General features: G+C 44.1%; 1 protein-coding gene across 2 annotated transcripts in view; it reads right to left on the bottom strand.

The window, feature by feature from the left end:
* Positions 1 to 1629: 1629 nt before the first annotated feature.
* Positions 1630 to 25950, bottom strand: part of Kit (KIT proto-oncogene, receptor tyrosine kinase) — a 78519-nt gene continuing 54198 nt past the window's right edge. Inside the window, exons 8-21 of one of the 2 annotated variants that reach the window (XM_059276029.1) lie at positions 18284 to 18398; positions 16444 to 16637; positions 14872 to 14978; positions 14649 to 14775; positions 14279 to 14383; positions 14063 to 14173; positions 12321 to 12471; positions 10373 to 10464; positions 9732 to 9859; positions 8635 to 8757; positions 5551 to 5662; positions 5340 to 5439; positions 4938 to 5043; positions 1630 to 3859 (exon numbers count right to left, since the gene is read on the bottom strand). In XM_059276029.1, the coding sequence (XP_059132012.1) occupies positions 3728 to 3859; positions 4938 to 5043; positions 5340 to 5439; positions 5551 to 5662; positions 8635 to 8757; positions 9732 to 9859; positions 10373 to 10464; positions 12321 to 12471; positions 14063 to 14173; positions 14279 to 14383; positions 14649 to 14775; positions 14872 to 14978; positions 16444 to 16637; positions 18284 to 18398 (1703 nt within the window). In that variant the 3' untranslated portion in view covers positions 1630 to 3727. The remainder of the gene's footprint in view (positions 3860 to 4937; positions 5044 to 5339; positions 5440 to 5550; positions 5663 to 8634; positions 8758 to 9731; positions 9860 to 10372; positions 10465 to 12320; positions 12472 to 14062; positions 14174 to 14278; positions 14384 to 14648; positions 14776 to 14871; positions 14979 to 16443; positions 16638 to 18283; positions 18399 to 25950) is intronic. The other variant, XM_059276030.1, reaches the window with a different exon arrangement.

Below are 25950 nucleotides of genomic sequence, written 5' to 3'. Positions count from 1 at the left end.
CTTTCTACTTACTAAGCCCAATTTACCATGATGAATGCCTATGTATATTTAGGCATACAAAGGAGGTGCTAGTAAAGGTTTCCTGTTAGTGCATCATGGTACTTGTAGTACTATGAAACCTACATTTCAAGGGCCAATCGGCTCAAATTCACACAGCAATAAATGGTGAAGACAGGGCTAAACCAAGACTTGAATTCAATTTGAGCTTGGACAACAAGGGCCTGGGCCAGTGGGGGAAAAGAAGTACAGACTGGTAACATGAGCTCCTTAACTGCTTCCAACTCACGATTTCAAATACAAAAAGGATAAAGAGAGTGAAAGCATTTGGAAAGAAAAGGCCTCTTTGCTCTACGGTCAGTTAACGTTCATTCCTGTTTGCAATAAGACAGTGGCCATTGCCTGACTGAAATGTGGATCTGTCTTCTCAGTATATTGATACTGATGCCTTCCTAGCCACAAATTCGCTCCTGATTTTGAAGGTTTGTCTTCATTCCAGATCATCTTCCCCCCTTTTCCTTCTGCTTTGGGGACACACTTTAGCAGATGTGCATGACATGTCTATACAGCAAGGCAAGACAGATGGTGTTTGGGCATATAACCCATTCTAGTGTGCATGTAGGTTCATGTGTGTTGAGTGTGCAGGCACATGGATATGAAGGTCAGAGGCCAACCTCAGGTTAGGACTTGACTACAAAGGGCTAGACTGGCTGGTTAGTAACCCCATTTTCCTTTCTCCACCTCTCCAGCACTGGGATTATAGGTGTGTATCAGATTTATAAGTGTGTGCCACCACACCAAGGCTTTTCTTTTCCCTTTTTAAAAAAAGAGTCCTGGTCATAGAACTCAGGTACAACCCCTGCCTTTACCGACTGAGTCTCCATAATCCATTCCTAATAGGCTATATGGTACATGGAAGTTCTTCTTCCCAGTTGGTTCCCATAGTCTGGTTGGTGCCTTCTGGTACCAAAGAATGATCCAGCCACAGAAGAGTAGCCTCCTCACATGCCACAGTGTTCCAAGTGAGGGCACTGAACTCTGTCCCAGAGGCCAGCAAGACCAGAACGCTGTCCTTAGAAGCCTGATAGTAGAGCAAGAGAATCTACCTTGACTCATGACGAGGTCACCTCACCTCAAACCCTGCACCAACAAGAACATAAACTGCTTTCTTCAGATCCCTGATACAACCTTGTACATTACCACTGAAGCTAATTTTTAGTCAATCTGTTTTAGGAGAAAACATGCTGGGTGGATTAGCTTGGACCACATGAAACTGCTATTATTTACAGTTATTTTGCCAACAAATAGTCACTTCCCATGAATCAACCTAATGTTAATCATAGCTATGTGGAAAACTCTCCAAATGTTTTCTACATTTCTCAATTTAAATAGAGACCCCGGGTTGTAAGGATAAAAATAAATAGAACACACTAAAATTACTAATAAATGTCTATTGAATTTTCAAGTACATAAATCCTAGTGTGAGAGTCCTACATGTATTTCATGCAAATTGTATACAGAACTTTCTAACCCGGTGAATGTACTTAAAAAACAAACAGAAAAACTTATTTGATTTATATATTTACATTTTTATTAGAATTCTTCAGAACTGTCAACAATTGGACAACATATCAGAAAAAAAAAACACATGAACCATAACATGTTTAAACTTGCACAGCTTATATATTTACACATAAAGTTACTGTATATATAAAAAATATTTTCAGGGACTCATGGGGCTTAGGAATATTCAAAAGACATTATTGCTACATTTCAATATTTACAAAAAAAAAGCCACAAAATAATTCCAAACATTAAGCAACCGAAAGAAACATCTGACATCTGATGTAAAAAAAAAATTATAAAAATATAAACTTTCAAGAATATCCGAGACAAATTCTCAAAATGGTGTGCCCCTGAAGTACCTAGACATCCATAATGAACAGCTACTTTCCTTACTATAATCGAAGTCAATAGGAATGCAAAGGAATGTTGCAGACATTGTAGGGCAAACAGTGACAACCTCGTACGTGACGGACGACCCAACCTCCAGACCAGTTCACTTTGGAAAGGTGCTAGAGTGTAGAACTCCAGTGCCAATGGTCACTTCCAGGGTAACGGACGCACGTCTCTCAATGTACTCTAAGGAGGAAAGAACTGGGGGAAACCGTGAAGGCGACATACCTGAATCCTGCAAGACAACACGGACATCTTGCCATGTACACACTTGTCACTTATATTGGACAGTGATGAAGGGTAGGGGGATGAGAACCTCAAGGTAAGATCCAGGCTTCCAGTCTACGTTTTCCTGGAATGGCTGCACTATGTAAGGTGTAAGGAATGGGTACAGTATGCTGAATATAGATAAGAGTGTCCTAAGTGCAGGTGGATTACAAATAAATAGGTCCTTAAGCACTCCACTCTGCTAAGCTTCTGTGGTGGCTTTGGGTAAACTCTTCTGGACAGGGAACGATGTGCAGGGAAACAGTGGTGGAGAAAGCTGTTATTCCTTGGGTACTGGAGGATCTCAAAGATTCAGGGCAACAAGGTCCCCAAAATATCTGACCCACACGCATACACACACACACACACACACACACACACACACACACACACACACACTTAGATACTGGCCCGATGTCCAGGATGTGCCTATAAAAAAGGCTGAATCTAACTTTCACTTCCTGCTACGTGAGAATCCAAACCAGGACCGCACTGTTTTCTCACTCCTGTGGGAATCACAGGGTACAATGGCACCCTTTTCCAAACCGCATGAGTTCCCTGGGCTGCAATGCAACTCTCAAGCTGGGAGGCTTGTTCTCGGCAATCTACAGAGCAAGTACATTGGCTAAGGGGCTTTATAAAGATTGTGCTTAGCAGTTAACATTTTTCCCTTAAAAAAAATGCATTAACTGTTTCCTTCAAATTTGTATGGCTCTTAATCTATTCTTACACACAGCAGACCTAATGCCAAGGTTGTACACAGAAACTAAAGCTTGTGGGGTCCCCCCCTCCAATGTATGAACACATACAACGTATCGATGAGTATATACAAATGCCGGCTAGGGAGGCCTTGTCTCCAATTCTACTCCCTAACAGCGAACTCCATTTAAAAACCAGGTCAGTTGTACAAAAGCCTGTTCGGCAGCCCACAGCAAAGCATCTTTGTTCGCGCTTCCGGGGCACTTTCTTTCACAGCCTAGGTCTCCTTCTCAGCATGAACTACTAGATTTCTTAAGCCCAGATGTTTCCACGTGTCCTCTGTTCTAATAATGGTCTACTTTCCACACAAAGGGCCTGGGTTTCGCTTTCTAGTCTTGCTACAATTTCCCCATCATCTTGGAGGGGCTTCTCTAGGCCAAACGGGACTACTTCTATTCTGCGGATGAACTACTGGCCATACTTTTCAGACAGACTCAGAGGAGCATTGCAAAGAACTCTGGGCACCTACCTTCACCCCACCCTCCCTCCTCCAAAGCAGGAGTCCTGTTTACAGTAGGAGCTACTTTGCTATTGGGAAAAATATATACATACAGTTCGGACCTTCGCAGCGGGGCGGTGGCGGCTGACGGCAGAAAAGCAAGGTCGATCAGCCACTAAAGTGTGCTCATAAAAGACAGGATCACAGTGGGGTTGGGGTCGGGGGACCGGCTACCCTGAAGTGGGACACAAGTCAAAGGAAAAACAAAGCAACCATCACGGAAGCCAACAGAATGGCTCTGACTGCCGCTCAGGCGTCTTCGTGCACGAGCAGAGGCTGGGTGGAGGAAGCGCTGCTGCCGACAGAGTTGACCCTCACGGAATGGTCCGCCACCACGGGGTTCTCCGGGTTGGGGTTGCAGTTGGCTAAGTTGGAGTAAATCTGTCGAGGAAGAGCCCACCGTCAAATACGTCCAGCACGCCGAGGGAGGCACTCGCGGCTGCCGAGCGCTGAAGCCAAGGGCTCGGCGAGGGACGGCGTGACCAAGACCCAGAGTGGGTTTACACGTCCTCCGTCCTCCCCACACACAAGGAAATCATTTCACACGGGAAGTGCACAGTGTCTGCGATGCTGCGCTCTCTCCTCACGGGACACATCTGAGAGCCAGCACCGGCTAGCCTATGAAGAAGGCGGCTTCCCGATCCCTAGAGCCAACTGCAGCCCAGCTTGTGACACCCATGACTCTTCCAGAGGCCACTTGTCAGGAATCAAAGCACTTGGGTGGAAAATGATGTCTCATCTGAAATGTGCTTTGATGCCCCACCGAGCAAGCATTAACCCCAAAGGGTCAGTGGTGCTCTATTAGAAAAGATAGCTCCCAGCAGATAGCTCCGAGGTGTGTGTGTGTGTGGGGGGGGGGGGGGGGGGACAGGGACGGCTACAACAGAAATCTACTCCCAGGAAAGATGGCTAATTCTTCCTTAAAAGCCAAACAGGAAATAATGGATTTGTTTCATTCCACACTCCTCAAAATCACCGGGAGGGATGTCCTAACTTCAAACAACCCTTCTACATGGCTGTGGGCATCTCAGCCATTGCCATGGGCTGGTTCTGGCTGTTGAAAGCTCACTTGACTGTGGTAACAAGGCTGTCTTCTCCCAGGCTTCCATTCTAGCTCACCCCAACCCACCCAGGATGAATGGCCCTGCCATGTGAGGAGGAGACCAGACAGTCCCATGATCGACATTCCAGGACAGGGAGGAAGCATGGCCTGGCCTTATGATAACGTCTAATTCCATAGATCTGAACACAAGCCCCCCTCCCCCATCTCACATCTCCCTGGATCTGAATGGAAGTGGAAGTCGGGGAGGGTGTGAGCAGAAAGAAGGGGCTTCCGTTGTTTTATTTCCACCCTCTGAAGGCCAGGGAGACGGGGGAGATCGGTCCTTATCCTGGAAGCCTGGGGACCACGACCCTAGGGCAAGGAGGAAGAGGATTCCCAGCCTGGCCTGTCACTCACATGCTTGGTGCTCTCTGAGATCTGCTTCTCAATGAGCTGCACGACCTGCTTGAACGTTGGCCTTTTCAGGGGATCAGCATCCCAGCACGTCTTCATTACGTCATACCTGCAAAATAGGGGTCCGATGTCCATCACAATGTCTTAACCTGCTGTCTGCTGTCACACACACACACACACAACTTCAATAACAAATCTGGGCTATGCACCAGGATGTGCGCAGTGCCATATACACAGAATAAAACCCTGTGCGTGTGAGATACTGTCAAAAGTTTCTGTACTACTGGTGACAAGAAAATATGAAAAGAACCACAGCCATGACATTTGAGCTGGGGTAGCCACCAAAGGAACCAAGTGACATTTCCATCTGTGAAATTATCTGAAGAAAAGGCCGTGGGTCCTTACATTTCTGCAGGTGCATGCTCTGGACTCAGCATCCGAAAGCCTTCCTTGATCATCTTGTAAAACTTGGAATCGACCGGCATCCCTGGGTAGGGGCTGCTTCCTGGGGCACAGAGAGGTGGCAAATCAGTGTTAATCCTGAGTTGGTAGGAAAAAGAGGAAACCTCCAGAAACTGTTGGTCAATGAGGTAGTCTTTAGCAAGGAACATTTTACCTAAAGAAAACAGCTCCCACAGGAAAATCCCATAGGACCAGACATCACTTTCAAATGTGTACACGCAGTTGAAAATGCTTTCCGGTGCCATCCACTTGACGGGCAATCGGGCCTAGGAGGAAACACAGAGATCCAACCCGTTAATGAAGAGGCTCAAATGTCCAGACAGACAGCTGTGCTGGTGCAGACCTGGCTGGAAGGCAGGGGGAAGTACCACCTAACAAGACCTTGAAGCTCCATGTATAATTTAGGGTTCTAATAACGCCCTTTGAAAATGGGGGCATTGAGTCAGTATAGTAAATAAACTAAGAACATAGAAGTTCACGGGGTTCTAACCTTCCTCCAATAATGGCCTCAAACAACGAAGAGACGAAGAGTTTCACTCTTCCTCTGCCAACAAAATATATGGCCTCTCCCAATTAGAACTACATTTCTCAGCCTCCTCTGCAGCTAGCTAGAGCCAGACCACTTAGTTTTAGCTGCTAAGATCCAAGTTCTATGCAGAGGCATGAGAAAAAAAAAAACAACCCTTAAAATACCTAGGTTCATGCAGCTGGGGCGGCACCCCTTCATGCCTCTGCTTTATAGACATGACTGCTAGCTATCTGTCTGTCATCTTTGACCAGGATGAGGAGGGCTAGGCACAGGAATGATAAAACAGAGAAAGAGAAAAGGATCCAGCGCTGAACTTTTTGTTGCAGAACTTCTCTGCCAACCCTCGGCCTCGATCCCTTCCTTTCTTTACTCTTGGACGTCTGCCGCCTGCAATCCAAACTACCCCTCACTCGCCTGCTGGAGAAGTTATCTAAATACTGATAAGCCAGCCTCAGAATCGCCTTGCAAAACAAAAAATAACACTTCAAACACCGGGAGTTGTTGCACGGGATGATAAATGAGGCAATGCAGGTAAAAATGCCTGATGGTGTCCGACTCGCTAACAGGCACCCAGGCTAACACAGGAGAGCTGTAGCTGTTCTGAGGTGGGAACTGGCGGAATTGGTGCTTACATCAGGAGACACTCAGGACCCTTCCACTCGGTCAAACCGAACTTACCATGACTGTGCCTCTTAGCGTCTGACGGGATTTCTGGATGTTAATCTGCCACATGAAACTAAATCAATCCTTTAAATCCATTTAGGACTGAACACTAGGCAGAGAGCCTCTTCGAGGGTTAAGGTTATTTTAGTGTGGGGTTGGGGTAGGGAATGATACACATACAAACTATAAAACTCATCTACTATCTATCCTCAGATTTTATGCTGCAATTCCGAATAGGACTGTTAATTTAGGATTGATGAGTGTCTCAAGGGTGCTGGGTATCTAAAAAAATTAACCTCTAAGTGAAGTCTAGCATTTTCTAAAACTATAAAAAGCAGTTAAAAAAAAAAAAAAAAGACTCATGTCTCATCCTCTGTAGGCACCAGCCACCATCATATTCAATCTCAATATTTACTGGAATCTCAAAACAAAACTTTCACTCACTATCATTTTGAAATTACAATAGCTTTTCTGATATGTTGCTCCATACAATAAAGAAGCATGTATGTTGTCTACCATAAATTCTCTTTTAAAAATCTGGTAACTGCCATCCACCATACCTGCTTTTCTTGCTTGAATCTAAGTATTCTGTTCATTGGAAATGGTATTCTGACAAGGGGCCCATAAACTACCCTGGACTCAGAGCCCAGGGTGGAAAAATAATTAAGAATTCTCAAGAACTGAAAGAATTTTCAGAGAACAAAGAGACTTCGCAATGACTACAACTTCAGCTCCCATGCAGCACCATGTCATGTACATTTCCTTGCTTTCAACTCCCTCAAACAATTGGTTAGTTCAACTAACCTGTCACCTGCAGAGTTAGCCAGGGAGGCGCTGGGACCCAAGCTCTGTCCTGATGGTTTGGTTTGCAAACCACCAAGAGGCATGAGAAGGGGCCTGGGCCTGTTTTGAGACCTCTGTCAAGTGCCAACTCCTTTAACTACTGAGGAATTACCTCTTGTCAGTTACACACCCTGCAAATGGGACCAGACCAGAACTCAGCCAGCCTGGGCCGAGACTCTCCATTTCCCTATCATTTGCCCCTATATCAACATTCAGAGGCTGAAATACTAAAGCATTTTCCATCTTCCTTCAAGTATTAAGCCAGGATGGGTAGAATTTGGTTTTATCAATTCTTCTGAAAACAAAACAAAACAAAAAAATCTGACCTTGCTAGAGTCTTTTCAGAAGCATATGATTGAGCTGGGATATAAAGCCAGCAATACCTTTACAAAACCAAGTTGTGCACAGCCTACCAACAGAGTACCATGGTGATGAAAGAGAAGGCACTGCATCATCATGACAGACACAAAACTTGACCTCCAGGAATAAATATGGACTGTTCAAATGGCCCTGGGAAAAATAGGCACCGAAGAATATATATCTAGAAGGTTATGGCCTTCCATACCCATTGGCTCCCATTGACTATGCTATCTCAGATATAAATCACTGAAATATACAGCACCTTAGTTTCTCCTGCTATAAAAATTGGAAGACAATGTGTTCTAAGGCACGGGTGTGCTTGAGGTTACAGAAAAGGCCAGTGGTGAAATATAGCACTTTGAAAAATTCACTATGTTCCACAAACCAACCATTATTTATGAGTCTACCTAAGAGCCCTACACTGACTACGAGACCCGGCATTCCATACAGCTAACTCTGATACCATCTTAAACTGTAGTCATTTCCACATAGTATTTCAACCTCAAAAGAAAGAAAGAAAAAAATTGCCTACTGTGACCTTCAGGTCTACATTTGTTACAGTTGAGCAAAATCAAATTCATTGCTATTCTCAGACTATAATGAAAATTAAGGCTATTTCTGTTTCCTTCACATGCCCCCTAATTACATAATTATAACTAAGAATTCTATTATCAAATGTTAGTGGTAGTAATGTTCAGTATTCCGTTTAAATTTTGCTAAAAAGCTGGCATTACAAGGTAGGGGTTGGATTATGGCGATCATAGAAAACAATTTTGCCTCAAAACTGGATACAGGATACCAAAAAGCTCTGTGTAGACCCATCGAACAGAGAAAGGTACTCACATTTCCTTTAACCACATAATTCGAATCATTCCTGATGTCTCTGGCTAGACCAAAATCACAAATCTTTGTGATCCGACCGTGAGTGAGGAGAATATTCCTGGCCGCCAAGTCTCTGTGAATACACTATTGGGGTAGAAAGAAAATGACAGCCATTCACATCAGCTCTCCAAGAGAAAACTATTTTTAATACTACAATGCTGTTTACATAAGAAAAAAAACTTTTGTTTTAAAGTATTTAGTACACCAAAAATAAAAAGTATGCCGCAAATGATATGCACATTTTGTGTTTCACACGATCGGGACTCTAATTACTATAATTGCTTCCCAACCCAATTCTAATAAATGTCTTTCTCCCCTCCGACTGCTTTCATTCATACGAAAATGTATTATAAATAGTCAAACTGCATTTCTAAGCTGAAAGTTCATTTGGTATGCATCTCTTTGAATGTCTTCTCCTAAAAAAAAAACCATTTCACAGCTTCAACTTGATATCTCCCAAGGACATAAGGAAGGAGGTCTTCATTTCAGCCCGTCTCTTAGTTTGGTAGTTGCCTAGAAATGTCACTCTTGGGTGATTCCTTCTCCTGGGGGATACTTCTGTCCCTACCAGGATCACGGTCCAGCCTTCTCTTCCCTCCACCATCCTTTTCTTAACTGCTCTCTGCTCCCTCTGACCTCTTACTTCCTGGTACCCCATACATACAATCTGTGGGGCTCACCCTGAGGGAGCCCAGCTGTGTACCGTAGTAACAGCGAGGCCCACTCCGGACTCCCGCATTGGCTGATAAAACCATTATCTTTCCATTTTCTAGAAGTGTATCCCACATCTTGAAGCCAAAGTTTTAAATGAATTCACTGCATATAAAAGAATATTCATGGAAGCTCATTTAGACAGGTTTGCACTTTCAAGCTTATAAATTAGAGCAGGGACTCCAAAGAGACAGCAGTTGGAACGTGAAGAAACGAAATTTCCTCTGCTTTTGGTTACCACACTTCAAAATGACACTCTGCATTCTAACTAGGACTACGAAATGTTCAAGTTAAAAAAAAAGGGGGGGGGGGACTCTGTGCCTCTTTCGAGACTCACTGCCACTCACATTCTTGGAGGCTAGGAATGCCATGCCCTTGGCCACCTGGTAGGAGAAGCTCAGCAAATCATCCAGGTCCAGAGCCAGCTCATCATCTTCCATGATGGCGGGAGTCACGTCTCTTTCTATATACGAGTCTATGAGGAAGGCAGGGGTTTCTTAGCAATAAAAACCTTAGCGGTAAAGGAGAGGCCAAGAGCAGTCACGGTACCAAAGACTAGCAATGAATGAACAGAGTGGACTCCTGGGCCAATCACCTCCTCAGGGAGAAGGAAAGGTGGACATTGAGTCACGAAGCCAATAGCTAGCCAATAATCCCCGAGAGGGTTTCAGAATCCTTAGGACAATGGTGGGTCCATTTTCAAAACCTCACATATAACAGTAAGATCTTAGATATAAAAACATGCATTTGTCTGAAACATCTACTTGTGAGCCCTAAGGGCCACTGACCACCTGCTTGGCCACAGCAGGTTATCCCTGGGAATGATGTAGCCATTCCACTCAGTGGGAAAGAGGCAGAAATCCTCGTACCAGACTTCTTGAAACTCAGCGCCTGACCCCCAGGCCCTATCCCCGGAGACAAGATGAAAACATGGTCTGACTACAGTCCCTGCATGCCGGGTTGTTTTTGCTGCTTGATTGGGACCCACCTACTCTTGCGGATCTCCTTTTGTCTGTCTTGGTTGGTACAACGTAGGAAACTCCGGGCTTCATGTCCATGTACTCATTGGTACTGTCACTGCTGGAGAGATGAAACACCGAAGTCGGAACTCAACAGAACTGGAAAGGGGACACAGCCCTGACACTGTTGGGTTAGGCGAGACAGCTCTTTCCTGCTACGTCTGACAGCAGACTGATTTTATGTCAAGAAAGGTAACACAACCATTGAAGGAAAAGTTTCAAATGGGTTCTGTGAGATACGAGTATTTACCCTTCGATATGAAGGTCTAATTTACCATTCACTATTAAGGTCCAATCCTCAGGAATGTCTTTTTTTGGGGGTGGGGAGGATCAGGTTAGAAGAGACCCATCTCCAGCTATAGTGGATTTAATGGGGGAAAAGGAGCCAGAAACTGTTACCTCACATTACTTCAGACTCTAAATTAGCCCCTAGTCAGACAAGTGGGAAGTTAACAAGGCACTTCCAAGACATGTGAGGGGGGAGATGGTTAGCACACAGCGACTGAGGGAAGAGGTTTTAGAAAACCAAGTTTGGTTCAGATAAACACCAATAATTTGGATGATTTTCTAGACCATCTGGACCTCTTGAATCTGCAACATTTGGCTGGAGACTCTTCAAGATTTCTAGTACTTCCTGCCTCTGATTAGCATGGAAACACCATGACAACAACCTCCTTCAGAGCGTGCTGGTGGCTCCCACCCCATATGGGATCCCAAAGCGCAAAGAACACCACACAGGACAGAACAGTTCAGGCCATTACTTCAGCAAGTTAAAGAACACACGCAGGGCCCGCCCAGGCTCCTGCCTCTTTATGAAGAGTCCGTGTTCAAGACAAACTAACGAAAGACGGGTTTTTGCGACATTCGCTACCACGATAAACGACTGAAGCTTACAGGACTGAAATGAAAAGACAAAGCTTCACTTGATACTTTCAACTTCAGTGGTGGGAAAAGGCTTCACAAGATAACTGTCCATCCGCATTTACTGAGGTCTCCTTAAAAGTCTGGAATTAAGACTTCAGAAGACAAAAGACTGCCGTCTAAAAACAGAGTGCACTTCCTACGGAATTTCATTATTTTAGTTTCTGGTGCAAGGATTTGAACCCAGGGCTGAGAGGAAACACGAAAAGAGGTAAGATCTACCACACAACTGCAGGAAATACAAGGGATAAAGGTGCGAATATGATTTCCATCGGCCTGGAAATCTTGGCTTGGAAGGCTTCTTCTATGGTGGATCTCAAGCACTCTTGAGAAGAAAGGAGACACAAGCCACGATAGAGATCTCTACTCTGTTTGTACATCCAACTCGTTTTTCTCCAAGGAATTTGAAGCTGCATATACATCACTCTTTACGTCATCATCCTTCAGACCAATGTCAAAGGGGTCCAGAATTCAAACAATGGTCTTTAATAGCGATGTCTTCATAACACAATAGAGTGAGGGGGCAGGCCAGGGACACAATAACAATGCCGACGACCAGAAGTCTACACATGGAAACATGCTCACTGCTCTTGGCCATTCAGCTCAGCCCCAAAGACTTACTACGACCGCATGGCAGCATTTACCTTCTTCCCTGTAAATAACTCCACTATGAGGGTACCTACAGACCCAAGCTCAGGAACATAAATGGAAACACAAGAGTGGAACCATGGTAAAAAGAAACAGGTAGAAAAGGCATTTGGTTAGGGAAGAACAGAAACACGCAACAAAAGAAATCAGTAACAATCTCAATTTGAATCTTCAAGGGTACTAGCTGAACTTCTGAAAGAGTGAGTTGCGTGTAAATAATTTAATAATTCTGATTTCACACCTCAGAGTACCTCAGTTCATTTTTTAAAGAATCAGCCTTGATTGCAAACCCTCATGACCCCACGAACTACCTGTCTACAGCTGACTATTTATGCAAATCAGCCTTACCAGGAAGTCTCCTTTGAATGCAGAAGGTTCTTATAAAGTGCCGCCTCTGCCTGATCTTCTTGCTTTGAGAAAATAAATGAATCACGTTTTCTTCTCAAAAAATTCAGAAGATCACCATAGCAACAATATTCTGTAATGACCAGGGTGGGCCCTATGAAGATATAATAAAATGTTAGCAAGATGCAAGAAACACGATAGATAATCCTGCCTCCCGTAGAAATCCCAAGGGTGACCGTGGCTATTAACATTCAGCTTCAGTGGCTAAGCCTTCTTAGTCCCAACATAATTCTATCTATTAACATCACTTATCAAAAGAGCAGCATTGTGTCCAGTGAAATAAAACAAGCAAGCCCCTTTCTATCTAGATGTCTAAGTGGCATGAACATTAGGGGCCAGACGTGACTGCCAACTTATGCGGCCACAAGTGATGACTTTCAAAGGTTCAACTGTGATCAAGCTTCCTGCCGGGACCCTTTGATGCACTTCTGAGTACGACAGGTTTTTGTGTCCTTGCTGTAATGTTATTATGAAAATGAAGAACCCGAGCTGTAGCCCGGTAGGGAAGTAACCACATGGAATGGTCAGCTAAGCCCAGACTCCATGGAAAAGTAGGCGAAGAACCTGAAACGACCCGTTTTGCTGAGCATTACAGGTTGTAAAGAGGGTTGGTGCTCTGAATGTTTAAAAGCACAGTTACGAAGTTAACAGGCAACTAATTACCGTGGGTAGAAACCATCTCATGAACAATCTGTGGCGTGATGAATGTTATGGGGGCTGTTTTGAGACACTATCTAAACCTGTCTACTGTCCCGTGGCTCTCTGTAGACAGACCGCCACTGCTCACTCTACACACCTTTGTTCCTCTAGAACAAAATGCCTTCTGCAAACGTCAAGACATCCTTGAGGGGAACATTGACTAAGGGGTTAGAATTGGAAGCTTCTTTTTAACAGAAGTGAAAAGCTTGCTCTATTTGGTATGCATTTGAGAAGTGGGAGGCTCGGGGCTACTTTCAGTTATGGAAGGCAAATAAATGAACATTAACTCCTGAGTGACTAATTATGACCCAGCAATATAGAAAGCTTTAAGATCAGAAAAGCCTTCTGGGTGAGCCGAGCCAGTGAAGGGCCTATGTTGATGTAGCATCCATGAGAGTACGTTGCATATATCCTGGCTATTTCCCTGCCATGGGATGATACAACCAAAAGCTACATCCCTGTACCTGTTTAAGGAGGAGGGTATTATAATTCAATACATGCGTGCAACGTTTAATGAGCAAAGGAGAGTGTGAGTGGCTCCGCACAAATAAAAATCCTGTGTGTTCCCACACATTCGTGAAGTTAAAATGTTGATCTGCAGAGAGATGGATAGAGGTCCCTAAGACTAACGAAGGCGAGGGGGCACGAGAGGCTGAGCAATGGGCACCGAAGTACAGTTGTGGGGAGTGGTTCCAGTGCTCTACAACACAGTGTATAGACTTACATCTATACATCTATCTAGCTTACATCTCAAAATAACAAGACGACAGGAAGTCTGAAGGCTCCCAACACACAGAAATGATAAAACAAAAAAACAAAAACAAACACAAAAAACAACTACATTCTTAGGAAAAACAAAACCAAACAAAACACTAGGTTAAAAAAAAAAAAAAGTCTCCCAAAAAGCTTATAATTAAGCACTGTCCAAATCCTATTTTGATAGCCTGACAGACGGCAACAGGTGCTGTGCTGTAGACAAGACTCACCTCCCACGGTGCACGCTCCAAGGAGATTCACAATATTCATGTGATTGCCCAGGTAGCTTAGGACCTTCAGCTCTGACATGAGGGCCTCTCTTTCTGTTAAGTGGGCACTTGCTAAAATGGAAAACACTGTATCTCAGCAAAAGGAATAAAAGAAAAACAACCCCGTGAGGCAAACTGGTGGTGGGCACAGGTAGCGCACGGCCCGCGGACACTTACGCTTGAGCATCTTCACGGCGACCGTCATGGCAGCATCTGACTTAATCAAGCCATATGCAGTGGCCTCAACCACCTTCCCGAAGGCACCAGCACCCAACGTCTTCCCTTTAGAAAGGAAGACAAGGTCAGCGGGAGGGACCCGGTGGACAAATTGCCAGGTTCCAAAGTCAACGAGGCAATTGAAGGCGAACGTGTCTGGAGACACTTCACTATAGTGCTCTTTTTGCTAACCCAGCCAGCTCCTGTACGGTTTGACAAAGCACTTCTTGTTTCAGGTGAAACAAGACAAAGGAAGCCAGGGCGGGTTCCTTAAAACCATTGTTATGTACACACAAGAAAGCTGCGTGGAAAGCCCCCGCTTCATACTGACCAAAACTCAGCCTGTTTCTGGGAAACTCCCATTTGTGATCATAAGGAAGTTGTGTCGGGTCTATGTAAACATAATTGTTTCCATTTATCTCCTCGACAACCTTCCATTGTACTTCATACATGGGTTTCTGGAGGAGAAAGAGAAAGACACACGTCACTGTTTAACCATCCATGCCTCGGCCATGGCGGCAGGCATCCGGGAGAGAGAGCAAATCAATGGTCACCTGTAAATATTTGTAGGCGAGAACCATCACAATAATGCCCATCAGGCCAGCTGTGATCACAAAACCAATGAGCAGTGGTGTGAACAGGGTGTGGGCCTGGATTTGCTCTGCAAGGGAAGAGAATTGTGACTGTCAGCCGTTGGCAGGACAACAGCCTGGCCGCCACCACCTGTCGCAAACTGAACCACTTCTCTCATGGCGCATGCAGGGAACACATCCTACTCTTGGGGTTCAAATACATCATCCCTTCCTCTCTTTCTTTCCTTCTTTTTTATTTTATTCTATTATTGTTGTTGTTGTTGCTGTTGTTACTTTGTGCTAGGGATGGACCTGGGTAAGTGATCTGACATTACACTATATCCACACCCCCCATGGTGTAATGCATGGGCATCTTTCAAGATCTAAGTGGAAACCAGATTACGGAGAAAAGGAACTTTCCGTAGCACACACAGAAGGTTACGCTGTTTGTAATGAGAAGCACCATCTGAATGGACTTCCTTTCTGGTTTTCTTCTTTCTGCTATCTTACGCTTTCTAAATGTTCTACACTGAGCATAAACGTCTTTGACAGAGAAGAAAGGTATTTTTGAAGCATCCTTTTCCTTGCTCTGTCTGAGAAAAGTAACAACATGGAGAGCAGTGTTCTGATTCTGCCCCTCCTTCTCCAAAAGCTGAGGACATGCAGCTTTTCGGCATGAGCCCTACGGCCACTACTAAATATCACAGAAACTGGGCACTAAAAGAAACTCAGGTGCCCAGGACCCTCGTCTTATATGTGCGCATTCGGTCATGTGGCCTGTTAGTCACTCGGGAAGCACAATGTAAAGAAAGAACTGGCTGGACAAGGCGTGTAACTCACAGAAGGCCATCTACACAGCATGCACAAAGCTCTGTATGATTCTGACAGTGCAGATTGGCAAGCATGTATAAACATAAACACACACACAAATAAAATTGGGGAAAAATCATTTGCTGACAAAATTATATAAAGGATACTGTTAATATTTTGAGACAGATATTTAACAAAGTGTGACTCATCTTAAATAACTAAAATTTTTAATTGAATTTAGTCATTTATTTAGTTAGTTAGTTAATTGGTTACTTGAGACAGGGTTCCCTCTATGTAACCCTGGCTGTCCTGGAACTTGCTTTGTAGACCAGGCTGGACTCAAACTCATGGAGATCCACCTGCCTCTACCTCCCGAGTGCTGGGCTTAAAGGAATGTGCCACCACATCCAGTGAATTTAAATTTTTAAAGTCTCCTAATTATACTTTTTATGCATAAGGCAGGAAAGCTCCCAATACTCAACTTAACTGCACATATATAACTTGTCAAGAAGCTCGTACAAACACAAAAAGAACAGGTAAAGCAAAGCGGTTAAGATTATGTTGGTAAAAGCATAAGCTTCGTCAGCAGACTAGTATGGAATGAGCGGCTGGGAGTTTGATGACAGCATGGTATGACGTAGGCATTACCAGAAATGATATGACCAATATTGGAATGGAGTTAAGATCATGGTATGGTACACAGAGCCTAAGCATCCCCTTAGATTGGATTAAAAGGAAGTATACCTTTGTTGTTACCTTTAAATGCAAAGTTAAAGAAGGCGGAACTCTTGCCCACGTCGTTGTAGGCCTTACATTCCACTGTGCCATTGTGCCGGAAGACACTGGAGTCTATGGAACTCTGAACCACCAGTTTTCCAAATGGTGACACAGATCCGTTCTGGATCTGCACATCCACTGGTGGGACGGGAACGGCACACCTACAACAAAAGAGAGCAACAGTGTGTCGGGGGGTGGGAGCTTCCACCAGGAAACCAAATAAAAGCATGTGATGCCTCGGTCTGGCACACTTGTCTGACTAGAAACTCAGACCCAATGAAAACGCCTTTCCCCAGCCGTCAAGGCTGGGATGGCCTGGGGAGAATGAATCCCTTGGGGCCCTGAGTGTGGAAAATACTATGGAAGAGCCGAAAGAGGGAGTGAGGGTTCAGAGGTTGGACAGGGACCTGTGCCCTGACTCCTCCAAGTGCCTGACCCACTGAGTTTTACCAGGTTTCATCAATTCTCCACTGTTAGGTTTCTATGGCCGGACCATCTCAAGGGCAGCCGAAAGAAAGAGATGGACTCAAAGGGCCCCCAGCACCAGATCCCGCCACACCACAGACTCTTAGAAAGAAACAACTTTGGAAAGGGGGAGTGGTGTTTGAAGGTAAAGAGTGGAGAAGAGGAGATTAGAAGAAATCAACAAGAACGAAAACAAGAAAGACTCAGAAAGAACAGTAGGGAGGAGCCTGAGGTCCAGAGTCGGAAGCACATTCCATGTGTGGGATGATCACTGCGTCTGCAAGGATCTTCTCTTCAGAAGACATCCCTGACACCTCTTTTCCATTGCATTCTAAAGGCCGACACATGTCAGGTGCTCATCTGGTCCGCTCTCTCTCCCCACCCTCTAGAATTCAGATACACCAAGGCAGAGGCGTGGGTGCAGCTGAGCACGGCGTACGCTAGATCAGCATTTACACAGGGTTAGCTTCCATGTAAACGTGTTGCTGAGCACAAGATTATCTACGCAGGCTGCGTCACGGAGGGCACAACGTTCAGAGGTTTTATGCAACCCCAAACAAAACATTCTGCTAAAACCCACACCAAAACAGCAATCCAACATAACCAATCCTGACGTGTCGTCATACAACGTCTCCCATGAAAAAGAAAATGTCCACCACTATTCTGACCATTCATGAGGCCAAACTAAGCTTTGGAAGCTGGAGTACAACGTGGTGTTTGATGTGTAAAAGTGGCACACTGACCCCATTTTCATCTTCAGGTAATGTGAGAGGACAATTTAAGGCTTAAGTGCAGGCAGTGAGGGAAAGCCACACAATGGCAGATGTTCCTTGTTTCAGGGGCTGGGCACCTAATCAAGGAGAAATACTTTTTCAAACCCATTGCTCACAAACGCCATATGTATGGTGTAATTGTGCGATCATTACTTTTTGGTTACTTGGCAATTAACTTCTGAGGTAATTTTTTTCATGATAACTGCAGCCACATTTCCCACACACATTACCTCCTGTGTATAGAATGGAAATCTAATTACTCTGTCCTGGGAAATTGCTTTATCTACCTGCAGGCTAGAAATTGCATGATAAACCCAAAAAGATAACCACCAAAATAGAGAAGTCATTCAGTAATCATTTTTCAGCAAACAAAATTAATGTCGACCAGGAAAAATATAGCCATTATCCCTTCTTAAAAAGCCACAAAGATATAGGAGAAAGAGAAATAATCGAAACGCAGCTTTTTATTCTAGAAAATAAATAGTAAGGCTGAAAACACATTTGAAATGCAACTGAATTATAGCCCTTCCCTTCTGAATTTTAAGCAGTGCCAAAAATAATCCTCTTACCTTTGCTCTGCTCCCGTACAAAAATACCAATCTATTGTGGGCTCCGGGAATCCCGCTGCCACACACTGGAGCATGCCATTCTTGAGCCTGTCAGACGTCAGGATCTCTGGTTTTGCTGCAGGAAGAGAAATAGCCATATGTCAGTCTGCTAAACAACCCCGAATGATTCTCCCCATTCTTTCTTATCCCATCCCTAGGTCCTTCAGGAGGCAGCCAAGGAACCTGACTCGCTGCTCTCCCAAACACCAGGGATGGGAGATACCCAGATTGGCACGAGGGTTCAGTGGGGATGCTGTCCAGCCCAGCATGGACCCTCCCCATCCACCGAAGGCATAGGGATCCTGAGGAACTCTATATGGCACAGGCTGCTAAGATCAACCTGGCTGGTTTCTGCTTCAGGTCAAAAATCAGCATTCTCAACTTAGACTCCTTGCCAATAGGAGTTCAAGCCACTCTACCTGCCTGGACACTTCATGTTAAATGACGGGCAATGGGATAGATAAAATTAGGTAGGAGTTGTTGCAGAAAAACAGAAGCTATCCTCTCCTTTAAGGATGTGCAAGAGGTGGTGCTGATGAAAGAATTGGATTGCTATCCTTACAGGAAAGTTAAAAAGCGATAGTGAATGACAGTGTGAGCATCTAAACCTTTATTTCACAAAAAACACAGACAGAAAATGGGAAGAGGAAACTAGTCCCATGGTTTTGTTCATATATATTATCTACAGCCTGAGCATAATCAGCAAAAACATAAATTGTGCCAGCGGGAAGACTCTAATTTGGCAGTCCTGTGTAACTACAATAATCAATTGATATTCAACAATTTCAAATTCTTGAAATTATTTCTCAAATGAAAGGAAGATGAACTCCTACTGTATGATTCTGATGGCAATATCCTCGAGGGCTTCTAACCCTTTGAGGATGAATGTGGTTAACAGTCAACATCCTGCAGGTAGAGATGGTCCCCTGTGTCACTGGAGACAAGCCCAGGCTATAAGAAGCAGCAAGGCAGGGGTGTAGCGAACAATCCAAACTGATCAAGCTTCCATCCGAATCCTTCTCTTAACTCTCTTTCTTCATCTATAGAAAGGGCATAATGGCGACCATCCTGCAGGGTGGTGAGTAAATGTGACGGAGCACGTAAAGAATTAAGGATGAGGGCTGTTGCGATGTCCCAGCAGGTAAAGAAGATTGCCACCAATCCCGAATATCTGAGTTTGATTCCCGGGACCCACACGGTGGAAGAACAGACTCCCACTAGCTGCCCTTTGACCTCCACGTGCATGCTGTGGTATTCACACACTCTTATTTTCATAAGCATGCTGGGGCATATGGCACACAAATAAGTAAATGTGATAAACATCTTTTAAAAGAACCAAGAATGACTCACAGATGTATAATGATGCACTTGTTATTTTTACTATTATTACGGATTTAGTTGTTTTCTATTGGAATGCTATGCTCCCCCCCCCAATTAAGCAAGTTGGCTACAGATTAAATGGACAATATTTACTACCCTTCATTCTCCCTTTAATGCTCTGAAAATCGCTTCTTTAAGACAGCGTGACAGTGTGTTTTAACCTGAAGGCTGGGATTTCAACATCAATTACACACGAACTAATAAGAGCAACAGATGAGAGACAGAAAGACTGGCGGGTCAGAAGCTTAAGGAGTTTGTTTTCCCCAAGGAAGTAACAATGATAAATGACATCTCTGCAGGACCACTGCTCCTCTGCAGAGCACCCCACCTCCTCGGAAGCAATATGGGTTGGCAGGGATCGGTGTCCACATGCATGACACACCCACCTGTCACTCAACCTGGTCCTGCTGATGGCAGGCCATTTGGCAAACACCACAAAAGAATCACTACTCTCCAAAGCCATCCTCAAGGTAGGAGCATCCTTGAGAATTTGGATCTAATGCCAGCTTTCACAAATAGAGCAAGAAGACAAGCCATCATCTTGCGAAAGCATCCATCTGGCAAGTTTCATTTAATTATCACGAGCAACTGTGGGATCATGCTGAAAAGTAGGACACAAAACAATAGTGGACTCTGAGGAGAATGCCATTTTGCTGGAGACCGCAACAGCCATACGGTGGGTCCCTCTGGACTCAGCTCAAGAGTCACCCTCCTTTTCTAAGCCACCCCACACTTCTTCCAAGCCAAGCTCTATCCCCGTTTCTGGGGCCCCCGAGGAACACCGGACTTCATTATTCAAGCTCACGCTTTGCCTCCTTCATCAGACTTTCAATGGCAAGAGCCACAGGTTAGACTAATGGCGTAGGTCTGGTGGCAGCAGACACCCAGTAAGAGCTGGGGAATGGATATGAGACCACCCAAGGGAACAAGTGATCAATGTCGTAAGGAGATAACTGGAGTCTAACTGCAGCTTTCCTGGCCAGGAGACCTAGTCCTCTTACTCTCAAAACAGAGAAGCAAGAGACAGGAAATCTACATGTACACCTTAGACAGGTGGAGTTTAAAAAAAATACTGACATTAACGATGAGTAGGGAAGTCCACAAAGAGGTGGCGGAGATGGCAGGACGCAAACATCTCAAGCTCATCAGCTGGGTCCACTAATTTTGTCCCTCACCCTTGCTTAGGGCCATCATGTCCTAAGATGGACCACAGAGAAAGAATTCCTAAACGCTGAAAGGGCACCTTATAGTATTAACAGTGCTGACACTGGCTAAGAGGTGTAGGGATTGTTTCTACTTTCTTCTTCCAACTTTTTTTTTTTAATCATACAGTGAGCATGTAGCCAAAAATGAACGTATAAAACGTTTTTAATTAAAAAATTGGAACAGCTCAAACATGCATTATCAATTATTCTTTGCTTTAGTGACAAGCCTTCTAGCGTGACACCTGGTAGCAGTTACATAATGGCTGGCCGCCGGTGATGTGGTCTGACTGGCCTACTTGCTCCTGGGTTGGTTAACTGAGGAGGTTTTGGTGGTTGTTTTTAAAGCTGCTATCCCAGGTGGGTCATTACCTGAGGCTAGCTGAATTGCTTTTGTCCTGTTGGGCCTCAGAGGGCCCTAAACCTTAGATAGGCATTAGGCTTTCTGAGACACCAAATGAAGATTCCTGCTCCAACCCCCAACTTCTGTAAGCTAAAGGGCTGACCCAGCACTTTGTGTGGTTTTTGTTGTTGTTGTTGATTTTAAACAAAGTATCTTAAAGGAACCCAACGGAGGCCAGGACTACAAGGGGCCAGAGAAGCCGCCCACAGTTCAGAAACACTAACCCTGAAGGTACATGTGGGGACCACTTATGAGTGAGGGCCTCCTCCGATTCTGTCCTCTTATTTACTTAGTCCCAGCTCTGCCCTCAGTGTTGGTGGTGTGATACCTCATTCTGAAAAGGCTAAGTCACACTGGTCCAGTGTGGGCTGTCCATGGCAGGTTGTATTACGAAAATGTTTAATGCATAAAGAATGAGCTAGGTAGAACTGATTCCTAAAATGAAAATCTGAGCTTATCTGCATTTTATAAGTGGCTCAATGCACCATGTACGGCATTAAATATGCATTCCACTGCTAAAGATACATAACTCTGCAATTCTCCAGGTTAAGTCAGAGCTGTAGTTTCTTAGACATTCTGAAATAAGTAGGATATCAAATGACACATTCCCTAATTCCTCCCAAGTTGGGGTTTTTGATAAGCCTAAGAAGTGTCTAAGTTACATGTTTCCTGTGCAGATTTTTTTTTTTTTTTTAAATAGCCTTTTCCATTTGAAAAGCATTGTAGACTTAAGCCATCCGGTATCCTCAACAATGATCAGCTTGTAGGCAGTAATTTGTTAATGTAATGTGAGAATTTGTTGCTCATGCAATTAAAATCCGAAACACTGATTTACCCCACAGATTGGTGATTTTGAAAAATATTCTCAGCACCATCAGGTCCACGCGGAAAACAAGAACAAAATTCATTTTAAGAATGCGGTACATATAACAAGAGTTGGCGGCTAGCACCGGGAGGCTCCAGGCACACAGAAGGAAGCTGGGGAGACTCGCCTTCCATTCATCTCCTGCAGGGGAATGGTTCTGAGTAGACCCTCTCTGGCCCTGCCCACCTTAACCAGCTCCCATGCCCAATACAATTTGCCCGTACTCTATAATCAGCAGGAGAAGGGGCAGACTCCAAATAATAAAAGGCCAAATGGGGAGTGGTCAGAAGGATGGATTTTTGTTTTTATAACTCTGGGTTTGCTGGGGCAGAACGGTGATGCAGTGGCCTTTTTTTTTTTTTTTTTTTTTTTTTGGTTTTTCGAGACAGGGTTTCTCTGTGTAGCTTTGTGCCTTTTCCTGGAACTCACTTGGTAGCCCAGGCTGGCCTCGAACTCACAGAGATCCGCCTGGCTCTGCCTCCCGAGTGCTGGGATTAAAGGCGTGCGCCACCAACGCCCAGCTTTGCAGTGGCCATTTTTAACAATATGTCACCATTCTAGTTGGGTCTGGATAGAAGCTATATTCCTGTCACAGTGTTGTTACAATGAAAGGGAGTGTAAACCAGCCTCAAACAGCAGTATAAAATAACTGTAGCTGATTTAAAAAAAAATTAAAAGAACTATTATAGGCAAGTGTTACAGAAATCCTTAGAATAGATATTTTGGAAATATATTACATTTTGTCCCTTCTTAAGGATATCTAAAAACTGGCAAATGGGTACTTTGGCCTGGTCTCATCTAGCCTAGGCTGACTTCAAGCTCCCTATGTAGCCAAGGATGACCTTGAACTTTTAATCCTCCTGCCTCCACCTTCAGAGCGCTGAAATTACAGGAGTACACCACCATGCTCATTTATGTTGGGGAGATCAAACCCACGGCACCTCCATGCATGCTAAGCAAGCTCTACAAACTGACCTACACACGCCACCAACCCCCAAATAGTCATTTTAAATCAGAACTTTGCCCAACAAACAAAAGTAAAAGCTTCAACTAGAGTTTCCTATACCCAGATATTTTCAATGCAGAACCCATTTGAACAACAAAATGCCACCTTAATGAAGTGGTATCCCCAACTAGATGATGAGTTTTATTTTTTACTTTTTTTACTCAAAAATCTTCTGACCTTTTTAACTACTTAAAATTTTTTTTCTTGATCCGTTGGCTGCTCAAACCCAGTGACCACATGTGTAGTTTTCTGAATCCCTGTTCTAAAAGCCATCAGAAAGAGCCCCTAGGAACTGGGGAGATGGCTCAGGGGTCAAGTGCTTGCTGTGCAAGAGAAAGGAAAATGTGACTAGAGTTGGGAGCCCCAGCACCTACTGGCGGCCACACTGATAACCTCAGTACGGAAGCCAAGACAGGGCTTGCTGGTTACCTAGGCTAGCTGAATCAGCAAGCTCATGGTTCAAGGGAGAGGCCTTGCTTTAGTAAGTCAATGTTCAACCTCTGGCCTCTACACACACTTGTCCACCTGCATGTGCATACAGATGGGAACATGCAAACACACATGCCCAATGCCACACAGACAACTAAAGAAACAAACATCAAAACCCTCTTAGTTTCAAGATGGAGTCCCCAAATAACGACTCTACTCGAAGGAAGCCTTCTTCAGTCAGACTCCTTAAGCTCAATTCCTGGACCTTCAGTGCCGTGTAGTCCAGATGCGGGCCGGGGCCCTGAACACCCATCACAAAGCTATGCGGGCTGCCAAGACGCACAGGCACAGGTTGAAATGTCATTTTTCTACTCTGCAAAGTAGGTAATTCATTTTGCCACATAATTCAGAGGATATTGACATAATGCCCACAGAAAAATTATGTCCCTATTCTTGGATTAATTTAAATTCCCACTGAAACAGAGGCGACCCTGCATCCATTTATAAACGAACAAGGCTAATTTGATGTGAAAACACACCTGGCTCAAATGAAAAGGAAATTTCCACACGGCAGAAGGTCCACGATCTAAAAGGACTACTCATGCTCCTGTCGAGAAGAGTCAGGGGGCAACGTCATCAAAGTTTACAGTCACACACTCAACCTACTTCTTGGCTTTCCCACATTTAACTAAAAAAAAAAAAAAAAAATTAGACCACATGAGGCGCCTAGGCAACACAGGGCCCAGGGCCCAGGGATCCAGGAAGGTGGCTGCATTCTCCAGAGGTCTGGCGTTCACATAGACACTGGCAGGAGTGTCACACACACCCCAAGACCGATTATCTTATAAGAGAGGAAGGAAAGGAATGATGGCGACATTGGAGCCGAGAAAGATGTTTAGAGGTACATCTGCTGCTGTCTTTTTTCAGAGTCAAAGAGTCAAGTTCTATGTTAATGGCTCATTTCCATACATGTTTCCCTCCAACTTCAACATCTCTAGCCATTCTAGTATCTAGAGATTCTCCTCTGGAGAGATTTTATAACGTCACATCAAGGGGCCAGTAAGACGGCTCTGTGGGTAAAGGCACTTGCCTCCAAGCCTGACAGCCTGAGTCCAATCCCTAGAAGCCACATGGTGGAAGGAGAGAATGTACTCCCTTAAAATGTCCTCTGACTTTTACATACACAGTGTGGCATGGATGGATGTGTGTGAGCGCCTGGGCACAATGGAAAAACAACCGTTTAAAAAAAAAAAGTCACATCAAAACAATACTCAGTCTGAGTTTAAGAGGCAATAAAAACAGATTCAAGTCCTGCCAGATCTCAAATAAATGTATGAAGTCTCCTAATAGATTAATGTGAAGACCAGCAACTATTTTTTACATAGATTAACTACCACACTGAAGACAACCTGAGAATTAGCCTTTAATTTAGAATGGTCCTGAGAACTGACAGTGTGTGGAAGACGTAAGAGCATGAAACACAATGACAGATGGCAACTTCCTAACTTCCAGGCACTCGGGCAAGGTCACTCCTTCAAGATTAAACAAGATGATTATAAACTCCTGACAGGTTCCTTTTAAAAACTCAGCCACATCATTTTAGAACTGTCTTACTCTATAATGTCTCAAAATCGTATCAGACATGGGCTTAAAGGAGTTTTGAAAGATCTGTACAAAGAGATACCAAGGGGAGGCTGTGGAAGAATATTTTATGACTTGAAAAGATATTCTCAATACATCTGTACTCGACACTAAAAAGTCAGGATATGAAATAACACAACCTCATCTTTGCTAAGATTTATTTATTTATTTCATATTTAATATGACTGTTTTGCCTATATGTATGTATGTGTACCAAGTGTGTGCCTGTGCAGGGCAGAAAAGGGAAACTGATCCCCTGCAACTAGAGTAATGGATGGTTGTGAGCCATTATGTGACTGCTGGGAACCAAACCTGTGTTCTCTTCAAGAGCATCCAGCTGACAGCCTCATATAAATAAATAAATACACACACACACACACACACACACACACACACGGTCTAGAAGATGATTAAAAAATAAGGGATATTAACAATGGGAAGTAATGAAATACAAAAACAAAAACTTTTAAATGTAAACATAAAATTTGTTTTTTCATTTTTGCTTCTTGATACATTTTCTGGGTTTACCGAACCTAACTTCTGAGGTAAGAAAAGCTTGAATTTAAAAATATGTAAGTAGATACATTCAACTACACTGCAGGACGGCCTGCATGTAAATCATACAGCACACCCATTTGCCAACAGTGAAGGTGGAAGGACCTGGCAAGCCAGCCATCTAGACAGCTTCAGACCACCTGCCAG

Source organism: Peromyscus eremicus, chromosome 10 (genome assembly GCF_949786415.1).
Source record: "Peromyscus eremicus chromosome 10, PerEre_H2_v1, whole genome shotgun sequence".
Taxonomy (NCBI): domain Eukaryota; kingdom Metazoa; phylum Chordata; class Mammalia; order Rodentia; family Cricetidae; genus Peromyscus; species Peromyscus eremicus.
Note: the sequence above shows the minus strand (reverse complement) of the source record. Positions and strands in the feature narration are given on the sequence as shown.